The sequence below is a fragment of the Mytilus edulis genome, chromosome 9 (assembly GCF_963676685.1).
Source record: "Mytilus edulis chromosome 9, xbMytEdul2.2, whole genome shotgun sequence".
Taxonomy (NCBI): Eukaryota; Metazoa; Mollusca; class Bivalvia; order Mytilida; family Mytilidae; genus Mytilus; species Mytilus edulis.
Genome location: NC_092352.1, coordinates 63,901,663 through 63,916,866, shown reverse-complemented (window position 1 = coordinate 63,916,866; position 15,204 = coordinate 63,901,663). Strand labels below are relative to the sequence as shown.

Genomic DNA, 15,204 nt, shown 5'->3' with positions numbered 1-15,204 from the left:
TTGCCAAGGATGGTACGCAAACAGGACTGTCATCTCCTGGCTCAAAAAACCAATGCTTGGCTCATCAGCCTAAAAAAGTTAACAAGATTATAAATATTGAAAGTAATCAAGATGAAAATGCATATATTTGACTATAAAAATTAAATGAATTCTTGTAATTGTTTACATTACAACAAACAAAATCATTTCATTTGAATCCAGACCAAAAGACAATTTACTATTATTGAAAAAAAAAATATTATAAGAGAAAGAAAACTCAAAATATTTGTGTCATGGTTCCATAAAAATAGTTAATGATTTATTCAAAATTTTACCTTCATCTTGTGGTCCAATGAAAAGTTTATGACAGGCTTGGTGATGTTCTGTGTGTGGAATGACTTCTGGTGAAGAGCAATATTAGCATGTATGGAAACATCATTCAGGCCACCATGGTTTACTTTAATTTAGTCTATGTTTCAAAAAAGGCATGTGACAATCCTAACGTTGATTTTGACAACCAGCTACTGAACTACTACATCAGACTCCTATATCTCTAAGTATTTGCATGATGCAACACAATTTTCTTCTAAGGCGGAGAAAGAACCATTTTGCAAGTGATAACTCGTCCATCATGATCAAGTATTTTGTAATTCTAATACCCAAACCAAGAAAGCCAACTCAAAACTCCTAACAAACTTTGATTCTTTGATTGTTTACTATATATGCTGACATTAATCAACTGATGATTGGATGAAAGGAGTAGGTCCAGTAAGGACCGATTTTGGCCTCAAATTTCAGGTTCATCTGACGAAAGATTTTGACCACTTTTTAAACACTTTAGTGTCTATTTCATTTGATTCAATTAGTTTATGTGAAAGATTTTAACTGAATTAGTCATTAAAAACGATCCAATTCAAGCTCAAATATGAAAAATCTACCAAATATGCCGAAAAATGTCACTTTTCAGATGGTTTTTGTCAAAAATGAAAGTGGCCGCATCCGTGTTCATCCTCAACCTTTATATATGTTTTGTATTATCATCAAATACAACTTACATTTCAATATTAAGGATGAACACAAATGCGGCCACTTTCGTTTTACACGGAAACCGTCTAAAATTTAACTAAAATGCTATAATTGTGAAGATTTCAGTATTAAGCATGACTTTATGCTGCTACTACTCGATATATGTGCATTGTATTGTAACAAAACAGCCTATATTCATGTAGCAGAAGCATTTTTCTGTCCAATAAATAACTAATAGTTAACATTTTAACAATTTCTTGAAATTGCTATATTTTGGGGCCAAAAAGGGGTCTTACCAGACCTACTCCTTTGTTCAACATGAGTTGCCTCGCTTGGGAAAAGTTAAAAAGTCAGGAACAAAAATATTTTTTGTGTAAATTTTCGTAAAATCATGTTTTATGCTATTTTTAGGATCACAATTGTTTAATGGGGATAAAGGGTCAAAATAATACAGTACACACCTAAATCGTGAAAGTTGGCAGGTATGACTTATATGACAACATCACCTATCATTGCAGAGCTGCTTTTATCTATTCTCCACTAAAGATCGTGAAAATCAGTTATCATTCAGGGAACTGTTATCTTTGGGTAGGTGTTGAACAAGGACAACTAATCACAAATATATGACAAATTTCAAGGGTACACAAAAATATTTTTTGTGTAAATTTTCGTAAAATCATGTTTTATGCTATTTTTAGGATCACAATTGTTTAATGGGGATAAAGGGTCAAAATAATACAGTACACACCTAAATCGTGAAAGTTGGCAGGTATGACTTATATGACAACATCACCTATCATTAAAGAGCTGCTTTTATCTATTCTCCACTAAAAGATCGTGAAAATCAGTTATCATTCAGGGAACTGTTATCTTTGGGTAGGTGTTGAACAAGGACAACTAATCACAAATATATGACAAATTTCAAGGGTACACAAATGATCATCTACTCATCTCATAAGTTTAACTCTAGGATTTTATTTTTAGCAGACAATTACTTTGAATTTATAATTTGATATGTCTAATGTCTATTTATACATGTTACATATAGGATTGTTACCATACAACTACTCTCATAAAATGCATTCTCAAAAAGTATTACCTGAGAATTAATTTTATTTGCTAGCACAATACATTTGTTTCCACCAGAGAAGATTCTGCTGACAATATGAGATGTGCCATCTATTTCCATAGCTATTGGTGATTTGCTATTTACAGAAGACATGAAAGGACAAGGCACAAAAACTGGACTGGTTTTCTTATCTGTGTTTCCTAAACCTAATTGTCCACAAGAACCAGATCCAAATGAGTAAATTCTTCCTGTCTCTGGTACATATGTTAGTGTATGACGTCTGCAACAATAAAATTAGCTATTTCAGTTTTTGAAGAATATATCACGTATATCAGGTGGTTTTTTTTGCTTGTGTTTAATTTTTGCTTTGTTTGCTTCAGCTAAAGAAACATGAAAATTTGACTCCACATAAACTTCACTCCATTTTTTCTCAGATTTATTGTTGTTTGAAAGTTTCATACTTTAAAAGGGTTGATTGTCGAGTCTTGTTGTTCAGTAGATCACAAGAAAGTGTATACTAAGATCTCTGTTTTTAATATAAATTAAAAAATAAAATGCTTCACTGAGCGCAGCCTAATAAGACTGCAGAGGTCGAACCCTGAACAGTTGGGGCAAATTTGGACACAATATTCAAGTTTGATACTGTCTGAATTTGAATTGTGATCAAAATTTGGATATAATAAAATTGAGAAAGGAAATGGGGAATGTGTCAAAGCGACAACAACCCAACCATAGAGCAGACAACAGCTGAAGGCCACCAATGGGTCTTCAATGTAGGGAGAAACTCCTGCACCCGTAGGCGTCCTTCAGCTGGCCCCTTAAAAAATATGTATACTAGTACAGTGAAAATGGACATCATACTAAACTCTGAATTATACACCAGAAACTTAAATTAAAATAACACAAGACTAACAAAGGCGTCTTCTGACTTGGGACAGGCGCAAATTTGCGGCAGGGTTAAACATGTTTATGAGATCTCAACCCTCCCCTCTAGCCAATGTAGAAAAGTAAACGCATAACAATACACACAATAAAATTCAGTTCAAGAGAAGTCCTAGTCTGATGTCAGAAGATGTAACAAAAGAAAATAAATAAAATGACAATAATACATAAATAACAACAGACTACTAGCAGTTAACTGACATGCCAGCTCCAGACCTCAATTAAACTGATTGAAAGATTATGTCTTCATCATATGAATATCAGGCACAATCCCTCCTGTTAGTAGGCTTCTGACACACACAAAAAATGTGGTCAAAGTTCTAAAAAATCTATTGAAATTGAAAAATGTTTAAAATAAAAAAATGAACCCTATAAAAATAAGCTGTTATCACAGGGATATGTCTCGATTTTTTGTAATTTTGATTATGCAAATGTTGAAATCAAAATAGCAATATTTTAACATCTTACACAAGTTATGAAAATATTCAAAGTCAATGAACCATGACTGAGTTACATGGCTAAACAATCCATGTAAATGAGATACATGTGCCAATGCTTATAAAACTGCATACCAAATACCATCCTGACCATTGATTATAAGTCGTTCCCAAATCTAAATACAAACATTAACTAGTAAACTATAGAAAAGTTTCAAAGTCAATAAGAGGGGGTGGTGCTATATAATCTCCATGGAAACCATACTTGCAAATGCCAATAAATTTGCATACCAAATATCATTGACTTAACATTAGCAGATCATCTTAAACTGATCTAATCACAAACTAATACATGTAAACTAAGATAAGTTTCAAAGTCATTAGACTGTGACTGAGGGGTTAGGCCAAGTATTCTCCATGGAAATCAGATGTGCCAATGCTTATAGAACTGAATACCAATTCACATAGGCCTACCAATAATGGTTCCCCTTGAATTGACCTATTCACAAACTAATACATGATAACTCAGAAAATATTTCAGAGTCAATAGACCATGACTAAGGGGGCGGAGCTAAATTATCTCCATGGAAATGAGGTATACCGAAATATCATTGACCTACCACTTGTGGTTTCCCATAAACTGACCTAATCACAAACTAATACATGTAAAATAAGCACAAGTTTCAAAGTCAATAGACTAAGACTAAGGGGGCGTAGCTAAATTATCTCCATGGAAATGAGATGTGCTGATGCTTACACAACTGCATACCAATTAACATCGGCCTGCCACTAATGGTTCCCATTGAATTGACCTAATCACAAACTTATACATGATAACTCAGAAAAAATTTCAAAGTCAATAGATCATGACTAAGGGGGTGGAGCCAAATTATCTCCATGGAAATGAGGTATACCGATGCTCACACAACTACATACCTAATATCATTGACCTTTCACTTGTGGTTCCCCATAAACTGACCTAATCACAAACTAATACATGTAAAATAAGCAAAAGTTTCAGTCAATAGACCACAACTAAGGCGGTGGAGCTAAATTATCTCCATGGAAATGAGATGTGCCAATTCTTACACAAATGCATACCAAATATGATTGATTAACCACTTGTGGTTCACCATAAACTAGACCTAATCACAAACTAATACATTGGTGACGCCGCTGTCGCCGCCACCATCGCCGCCGGAAACAGCATACCTATGTTTCACTTTCGTCAAGGCAAGACAAAAATTGGTAAAAAAAATCCCTCCCAAACTTTTTAACCCCCCCTTTTTGGAGCAATTACCCCATGCACTCAATCCCAGCCCTCCCTTTGTAGTATAATTTTAGAGAGATCCATACACTTAAACACAAGTTATTGTCTCGAAACTAGAAAAATGCTTGTTTTAGGTGAATTTTTTAACCTTGATTCCTGCATGATTGGGGCATTTACCCCCAAACTCAATCCCAGCCTTACCTTTGTGATATGGAACCTTCTGGTACAATGTCAGAGAGATCCATACGCTTACATATAAGTTATTTCACTAAACAACAAAAATTGTTTTGGGCCTGATTTTGGCCCCTTATTCCTATACTGATGATACCATTACCCCCAAAATCAATCCCCAACTTCTTTTTGTGGTATTGAACCTTCTTGTAAAATTTTGTAGGGATCCATTTTACTCAAACTCAAGTTACTGTACGGAAACCAAATATGTCTTTGGACGCAGACGCAGATGATGGCAAAATAGCATTATATGAACCAAAAATATGTTTGCAGTTGTATAAAATCTGGTTCTATTTTTAGCCGATCCACAAATGCAACTTTGAATAGATGCGTCTTTAGTCCTTTCTTAAATAGTTCTAGCGATTGTTCATTTCCAAGATTTGTTGGAAGGCTATTCCACAGAGTCCCGGCCGCCACTTCGAACCTCTGTTCACCATACATTTTGGTCCGTGCATTTTTTGGCATCTCAATTAAAGAAGCATTTTCAGATCGCAACGATCGTGCTGGTTTGTAAAAATGTATTAATTCACTAAGATAAGAAGGTGCAAGTCCATACAAGGCTTTGAATGTGTTTTTTAAAACAAGATATCATAAAGATGATTTAGGCCAAGTAGTTTTAGAGAAGAAGATTTTTGTAACGACTATATAAAATGTACTTTAAGGGCAATAACTCTTAAGGGGTCAATTGACAATTTTAATTGTGTTGAATTATTTTGAAATCTTGCTATGCTGAATAATTTTGCTGTTTACAGTTTATCTCTATCTATTATAATATTCAAGATATTCACCAATAAATTGCTTCACCGTGCCCAATGGCAGACAACTGATAAGATCAATATTTACCATATCTGCTATGAAATAAAATTTAATTTTGCCAGGCAGATGTGCAATGACAGAAATGATGACTGCACTTAAATTTCAGAGCCGAAGTTGTGAAGGACAGTCCATCCGAACTGGCTTTTCCCCTGATTTTAACCCCCAAATACCCCCAAAAGATCTTGAAATGAACACATAATAAACTTATATATGCTGGTCATTAACCCTTTGTGGTATAAAATAATATTCATGGATTTTATGTGAAAGAAGAAAACTTAACATCCAATTTCAACTCTATTCATTTAGTAATATAGATAATTTGATTCTCCATGCAAACATACCTGCCACAAGCTATCTGTGTAACAACTGTTCCCATCATATCCATAACTCTTCGTGGGAGGATCTCATTGTTTGTATTATCATGCCCTAACTGACCATGACTACCACAGCCAAAGGTAAAAACTCCTCCCTCCTGTAAAAAAAATTATGTGTTTCCATAAAGAAACAAGATCAAGCTGCGCCCTACGACCGCATAGGTCAAACCCTGAACAGTTGGGCAAAGTATGGACACAACATTCAAGCTTGATACAGCTCTTAATTTGGATTGTGATTAAATAGTTGACACAGAATAGGTTTCTGACACAGAACAAATGTGGTCTACGAACTTAAACCAGAGGCTCTAAAGAGCCTGTGTCACTCACCTTAGTCTATGTGAATAAAACAAAGGACACAGATGGATTCATGACAAAATTGTGTTTTGGTGATGGTGATGTGTTTGTAGATCTTACTTTACTAAACAATCTTGCTGCTTACAATAATCTCTAATGAAATTGGCAAAGTAACTTCAGTGGAAAATGTTAGTGAAAATTGACAAAGGAGTAGGTTCAGTAAGACCCCTTTTTGGCCCCAAAATATAGCAGTTTTACAAAATTGTTAAAATGTAAACTTTGAGTTATTTATTGGACAGTAGAATGCTTCCGCTACATAAATATGGGCTGTTTTTGACAATGCAATGCACATATATCCGGTACTTGCACCATTAAGTCATGCTAAATTACTGAAGTCTTCATAATTCTAGCATTTTAGTTAAATTTTAGACGGTTTTCGTGTAAAACGAAAGTGGCCACATTCGTTTTCATCCTTAATATTGAAATGTAAGTTGTATTTGATGATAATACAAAACATATATAAAGGTTGAGGATGAACACGGATGCGGCCACTTTCATTTTTACCAAAAACCATCTGAAAAGGGACATTTTTCGGCATATTTGGTAGATTTTTCATATTTGAGCTTGAATCGGATCGTTTTTAATGACCAAATCTGTTAAAATCTTTCACATTCACATAAACTAATTAATTCAAATAAAATAGACACTTAAGTGTTTAAAAAGTGGTCAAAATCTTTCGTCAGATGAACCTGAAATTTGAGGCCAAAATTGGTCCTTACCAGACCTACACCTTTTATGAAACTTGTTAAAAATTGACTATATAGGGCAATAACTCCTTAGGGGGTCAATTGACCATTTTGGTCATGTTGACTCATTTTTAGGTCTTACTTTGCTGCACATTATTGCTGTTTACAGTTTATCTCTATCTATAATAATATTCAAGATAATAACAAAAAATGGCAAAATTTCCTTAAAGTTACCAATTCAGGGGCAGCAACCTAACAACCAGTTATCCAATTCATCTGAAAATTCCAGGGCAGATATATCTTCACCTGATAAACAATTTCACCTGCTGTTAGATTTGCTCTAAATGCTTTGGTTTTTGAGTTATAAGCCAAAAACTGCATTTTACCCCTATGTTCTATTTTTAGCCATGGCAGCCATCTTGGATGGTTGGCCGAGTCACCGGACACATTTTTTAAACTAGATACCCAAATGATGATTGTGGCCAAGTTTGGTTTAATTTGGCCCAATAGTTTCAGAGGAGAAGATTTTTCTAAAAGATTACTAAGATTTACGAAAAATGGTTAAAAATTTATTATAAAGGGCAATAACTCCTAAAGTGGTCAACTGACCATTTTGGTCATGTTGACTTATTTGTAAATCTTACTTTGCTGAACATTATTGCTGTTTACAGTTTATCTTTATCTATAATAATATTCAAGATAATAACAAAAAACAGCAAAATTTCCTTAAAATTACCAATTCAGGGACAACAACCTATAGCTATCAACGGGTTGTCTGACTCATCTGAAAATTTCAGAGCAGATAGATCTTGACCTGATAAACAAATTAACCCCCGTGTCAGATTTGCTCTAAATGCTTTGGTTTTTGAGTTAAGAGCCAAAAACTGCTTAGCTATTTTTAGCCATGGGGGCCATCTTGGTTGGTTGGCTAGGTCACTGGTCACAATTTTTAAATTAGATACCCTAGTGATGATTGTGGCCAAGTTTGGTTAAATTTGGCCCAGTAGTTTCAGAGGAGAAGATTTTTGTAAAAGTTAATGACGACAGTGACGAACGACAGTGACAGACGACAGACGACGACGGACCAATTTGAAAACTGGGCCCATAATCAAAAATCTAAGTACATGTTTAGATTCAGTATATCAAAGAACCCCATGAATTAATTTACAATCAAACTAAGTTTAATTTGGACCCTTCGGACCTGAATGTATACCAATTTGAAAACGGGACCAAAAATTAAGAATCTAAATACACATTAGATTTGGCATATCAAAGAACTCCAATAATTAATTTTTTGATGAAATCAAACAAAGTTTAATTTTGGACCCTTTTGGCCCCTAATTCCTAAACTGTTGGGACCAAAACTCCGAAAATCACTCCCAACCTTCCCTTTGTAGTCATAAACCTTGTGTTTAAATTTCATATATTTCTGTTTATTACTTATACTAAAGTTATTGTGCGAAAACCAACAAAAATGCTTTTTTGTGCCCCTTTTTTGCCTCTTGTAGTCATAAACCTTGTGTTACTTATACTAAAGTTATTATCTGGAAATCATTCGTCTTCGGACGACGCTGACAACAACGATGACGATGACACAGATGACGACAACAACGACGTGATACTAATACATGACCAAAAATTGTCGCATAAAAAGCCATTTAAATCAAAGTGCTGGATAACACCTCTGGAAAGTTTGCAACTGTAGCTGTGTATTAATATTCCAAAAAGGTTATAGACATGTATTATTTCAAATATGACTATTTCATCACAACTTTGATGTTTTAAACTAAACCATTGTCTCGTCAGTAATTATCAAAAATCTTTCTTTATTTCATGTTTGTCATAAAATGTTTTGATATTTTCTATTGCAACCTAAAACTGATCTAAAATAATGAAATATACAGAAGGCTCTGTTAATTTCTTTATGTTCCCATGCCATGTCAACATCAAGGGTCTGTAAATTTCGTTTTTTTCTATTGGTTTAGGACCTTCATATTTGTTTTTAGTAAACTGTTTTGTTACTGATTAACACATAAGTTTTCTTGTTTGAATTATTCAACATGTTTTATATCGGGGCCTTTTATAGCTTACTACACTTATATGGTACAAATTTTTCTCATTATTGACGACCGTATGGTGGCCTATAGTTATTAATACATCTTCGACCTTTGAACTCTTTTGGATAGCATTGCTTCTTTCCAAAAAATACCACATCCTTAGACCTTTTTTATAAATAAGACAGTTACAGTAACTTAAATCAATACAACTGTAATGAAAGTGAATTTATATTAAAGGCTTTGATCAAAAATAAGGAACGTGTCCATGGGACACAAATAATGCCCCTGCTAGCATTAACGTTATAAAGGGTCACAACTCAAGAACTGTAAATGTGACGCTACTAAAACTTGTACTTGATCTGAGTTATGTGGTAATAAGCATTGTGTATACATTGAGGGGATTAATATTCAACAGTAAAGTGTATTGCTCAAAAGCCCAAAAGAATTAAGTTCATTAGACCACAATCATTCAGATGCACAGGTTTGTCTGCACTCTAAATTGTGAGGTGAAATGCAGCCATTTTAGCCAAAGGGTACATATCATGAACTTTAATAATTTCTACAGCACTTGTCTTGATACACTGAGCTATAATATTCTAAGAAGTAGATGCTGACTTTGTTGCTTTTAATTGGGATGCTACCTATATGATACGAATTTGCGATAATACACCAGAGGTGGTATGATGTAAATTATTGGAAGAAAAAGAAGAATTGTCGTTGGGTCAATGTTTTTCTGCTGTCAGTTTGATCCACTTGAGCATGCTGAACGAGTGAAGGTCCTTATATCCACATTGGAGTGTGAAACAATTAGTATTTAAATAACGGAATTAAAAGTTTTCAAATGATTTTTGGCATCAACCTCCAATCGATGTTTAGACAAAAACAATGCACTTTTTTTTTTATCAAAGCCGGTATTTACCTTTATTTTACTCGTCCTTGGCGTGAGATATTAGACATATAATTATTGAGTATTTCATATTCTATCACCTGTGTATATCGTTTAAACAAACCATTATCACTTGTCAATTATCCGACGGCTTGGTCAAAATGTCAACTTGTTCTCGCATTTTAATCAGTCATTCTCGATTCTTTCGATACACTCAGGCTTTTACCACGTTTACGTACGTACATATAGTAAAAGTAGAGCGGGAAATAAATGTTCATTCATGAAATATTCATGAATGAAAATGCAGTCTCGCGTAGATTTCTTGTGATTTTCTCTTCAGCGCATGGCAGATCCGCGAAGTAATGTTTGTGATACTCATTTTCAAAATGAAGTTAAATTCATCTGAATCGTCGGTGAACATCCCGAATTCTTTTTTATTCAAACTGTAATCTTTTCAGTCAAAAAAGTAGTTACTCAATATTTCAAAAGAATCTTCCAAGAATCAGAATTCAAACACTGGTACTACATTATCTTGGAGCAGAATATATTGCGATAGTCTGTCACCAGAAGTTTGAGGCTGAAACTTAAGGAAAGTAGAATAGCAAGCTATAATAGCAAACTTTCCAAAAAGGATTGAATTCTGAATTTTCATATAATATATGTATTATCCTGCACCCCTGATGTTCAAGGCATTTTTAATGGAACATTTATGTATATCTCTGTCAAATGAAATTCACGAATTTATGAACCACTATGGACTGTTCATAAATGTTCATGAACAATGCATGATTGTTAATAATCAAAGTGCTGGATAGCACCTCTGGGAAGTTTGCAACTGTAAATATGTAATATTTTAAATAGGTTAAAGATGTATAATATTTCAAATATGTATTTAATCACAGCTTAACCATTTTCTTTTCAGCAATTATCAAAACTCACTTTTTTTCATATGTTTGTCCTTTCCTCCATAATGACGCCTTTTGACGCCTGTGTAGTACCATAAGTTGAAACGATTTGCCTACAAAGTGTCTGCATCAGACTTAATAAAATTTGTATCGAATATGAATAGGATATTCATAAGAATATCCGACTAAAATTTATTTGATGGAATATTTGTTTTTGACAATGCATTTATACTTCAAAGCATATTTTCAATATTTTGTTGAAAAATCCTATGCAAAACATAAATTTCAATGGAGGAAAGGGTTAAACTGTTGGTCTAAAATAATTAAATCTACAGAAAGCTCTGTTAATTTCTTTATGTGCCCATGCCATATCTAGGGCCTGTGATTTTATAGTATTTTTTTCTGTTTGTAACAGGGCATATTAACCCTAACCATAACAGTAAAATAAAGGCACCAAAATTCAAACTTGATCATGGTTTTGTGGTAAAAAGTATTGTGTATAAGTTTAGTAACATTTGGTTGAGGTACACTAATGTAAGAGCACAGAATTGAAAAAAAATTGTAAGTGTTCCGCTGAACCTGGTGTCTCGCTTACTTTGGCTGTCAATCGCAGGCTAAACAATTTTGAGGAAAAAAAATATATTCCTTAATTATTAAAATACTATCTTTTGGTTGTAGGAATTCCAAGCTTCTGTCCAAGTTTGGTAAAAATCCGGGATAGTTTGACTGCAGCAGCAGACTGTATGTAATGTTAACTAAAGTCCATTAATCATGTTAATAAGTAAGATACGGAACCAGATGCTCCACAGGGTACAGCTTTATACGACCACAGAGGTCGAACACTGAACAGTTGGGGCAAGTATGGACACAACATTCAAGCTTGATACATCTCTGAATTTGGAAGCATAGGTTTCTGACACAGAATTAATGTGGTCTAATGAACTTAAAATATTTATTTTTTTGCTTTTGAGCAATACACTATACCTTTTGAATATTAATCTTCTAAAAAAAAACATTTTAAGAAATTTTCTTTTTAATTTCTGAAATCTGAAAGCGAGAAAAATTGTACCCCAGTGCAAACTCTTATTTACCTCCCCCCCTTTTTTTTTACCTCCCCCTTTCCCTTATTCCAAAAATAATCTTAATTCAAATTTCTAATGGAGTTTGCAACAATAACTACTCATTCAAATACATCATAAAATATTAAAGTATAAAATGAAATACAGTCAATCATGGTTAAAATTAATATTGATTAATAGTATCTTCTAAAAATAAATTTACAGCTAATCATCTCAAGACAATCATCATTTCTTAATACATCATTTTCAAGCAGTGTACCCTTTGGACCCCTTATTCCTAAACTGTGGGGACCAAAACTCCCAAAATCAATCCCAACCTTCTTTTTATGGTCATAAACCTTGTGTTTAAATTTCATAGATTTCTATTTACTTATACTAAAGTTATGGTGCAAAAACCAAGAAAAATGCTTCTTTGGGCCCCTTTTTGGCCCCCAATTCCTAAACTGTTGGGGCCTTAACTCCCAAAATCAATCCCAACCTTCCTGTAGTGGTCATAAACCTTGTGTTTAAATTTCATTGATTTATATTTACTTATACTAAAGTAATTGTGCAAAAAATAATGCTTATATGGGCCCTTTTTGGGCCCTAATTCCTAAACTGTTAGGACCAAAACTCCCAAAATCGATCCCAACCTTCCTTTTGTGGTCACAAACCTTGTGACAAAGTTTCATAGATTTCTATAAACTTAAACTAAAGTTATAGTGCGAAAACCAAGAAAATGCTTAGTTCGGCCCTTTTTGGCCCCTAATTCCCAAACTTCTGGGACCAAAAATTCCAAAATCAATCCCAACCTTCCTTTTGTGGTCATAAACCTTGTGTGTAAATTTCATTGATTTATATTTACTTAAACTAAAGTTATAGTGCAACAAGCAGTGTTCTCCCCAGGCCGTTTTAGCGTCGCGGTACCGCGACGCTATATTTTTTCACCGTGATGCTATAATAATTCCCGCGACGCTATTATTATTTTGAAGATGCTATTTTACTTGTCCTCAATTTTGAACTTTCATCTATTATCGATTATGATCATAAAAATTATATCACCTTTAATTGTAATCCCTTTAAGTCGGACACTAAAGGCAATTAAGAGATTAAATAGCCAGGTGTTAATTGCACACGCTGAAATGTCTCGCCTTCTATACTAATCATTGATATTATGTTGATAGTCCTAAGTATAAAGCAAGGCTTCCAAAAACGGTCATATATTCCAGACATGACCGAAACTTTCATAAAAAGTCCGGCTGCTCTCAGCCTCAAACGGTCAAATAGAATTGGTTTGCCACTTTTTGTTATTCAAGGCATTTTTCATAAAACGCGGTCATTTCAATTTTGACCAACTATTGATCATTAAAAATGTCCGTTTGGGTTTTGGACATGTCCGCTTGGGCATTCTATTTCACAAAGATATTTCGGTCATAATTGGGTTTTTTACAACAGATGCAGCATATTTAAGATACTTTGAAGTGTCTCAGTTAGTCTTATTCTCTGGGTACATAAATGTACGGCTTGGTCTTTAGCTTGTGTACATCAATAAAAAGTAGAAAAAACATGTTTTCTTTTATTTAAATAACAATAAGCTGTCAAACAATTATCCCTCAATAAGTTATATTGAAGCCATAAATCATTCACCGATTACATGTTTGTTACCTTTGATGAGGTGTTCTTAGCTTGTCTTTATCAATAGAACTAATGATGCATAACAATGTACATAAAGGTGATCAGGTAACGAGGTCAAATATGTAAGCGTGTACGGAACATCCTATTTAATTACCCTTTATTGATATTATTTTAAAAGATGAGCATTCAGTTTAACAAAGTTATCTGATATTTAAAAGTTATTATTCAAATAAGTATATTTATAAATGAATAAGTATGATATCAGATATGTATTATTTATTTAACACTGTACATCGTGTTAAATACTCAGGTACTCTAAAGGGAAAAATTAATTGAAATATATAGTAAAGAATAGCTTCGCTTGGGTATACCAAGCTGACTTGTCCTATGAATAAGAGGGGCGTTCTCTATTCTTGTTTTCATATTAAAAAAATGTATTTACAATTGAAATCATAAAGAATAATATCAAAAAATGACAATCTCCAACTCTTATAAAGACTTTGTCTGAAATTGAACTTTATAAATCTGCCGTCATGGGCAAACGTGTACAAAGAAAAATGTTATCACTGTTCTGTAGATTTTACATGGTTTAAAACAATATCCTTCATTGGGCCTCCTCAATGTTATCTATAAATACCGCATCAGTTGGAAAAGTCACGTGGTCAGGTAATCAATACACAAAAAGAAAAGTATCACGTGTATCAAGTTGTACTACAATTAAAGCCAGTTGTCATCAACAGTTTCAAATAAGATGGCCTTAATTAGCAAAGTGTAAAGTACTCACAGAGAGAAGAAAGATTATTTAAACAAAAACAAAAACATGAGAAAAGTCAGGTACTGAAGCTGACTGATGCAATGATGGTTCCTGTATTACGATAAACACAGAAAAATGACACAATACCGAGGATAAGATTTTTTCAATTTTTAGAATGAAGAAAACAAAACAGGTTTTAATAATTTTATTGCATATAACACTTCTAATTACTTAGACACATATATCTTATGCATCCTCTCAGTTACATTTAAGTATCCAGCTGATCATTGACCGTCAAAAATATTTCTTTGTAAAATGTCCGGCTGTCGTCAGGAAATTTTGGAAGCCTTGGTATAAAGCTAAGCTTTAATACAACTGTCACATAAACTTAGCATTAACCAAGTCCAAGATAACTTAACAAAGACCAATGAACCTTGAAAATGAGGTCAAGGTCAGATGAACCATGCCAGGCAGACATGTACAGCTAACAATGCTTCTATACAACATATATAGTTGACCTATTACTTATAGTTTAAGAAAAATAGACCAAAACACAAAAACTTAACACTGTGCAATGAACCGTGAAAATGAGGTCACGGTCAAATAAAACCTGCGCGACTGACATAAAGATCATAAAATATTTCCATACACCAAATATAGATGACCTATGGCATATAAAGTATTAGATAAAAAGACCAAAACTCAAAAACTTAACTTCGACCACT

General features: G+C 33.6%; 1 protein-coding gene across 4 annotated transcripts in view; it reads right to left on the bottom strand.

The window, feature by feature from the left end:
- LOC139488805 (probable E3 ubiquitin-protein ligase HERC4) overlaps positions 1-15,204 on the bottom strand; it is a 248,104-nt gene that overhangs the window by 202,574 nt on the left and 30,326 nt on the right. For all 4 annotated transcript variants that reach the window (XR_011656085.1, XM_071274726.1, XM_071274728.1 and 1 more), the window contains exons 8-9: positions 6,112-6,242; positions 2,105-2,354 (exon numbers count right to left, since the gene is read on the bottom strand). Coding sequence is in view for 3 of the 4 variants with exons in the window: in XM_071274726.1 (XP_071130827.1) it covers positions 2,105-2,354; positions 6,112-6,242 (381 nt within the window). In the remaining variant the exon portion in view is untranslated. The remainder of the gene's footprint in view (positions 1-2,104; positions 2,355-6,111; positions 6,243-15,204) is intronic.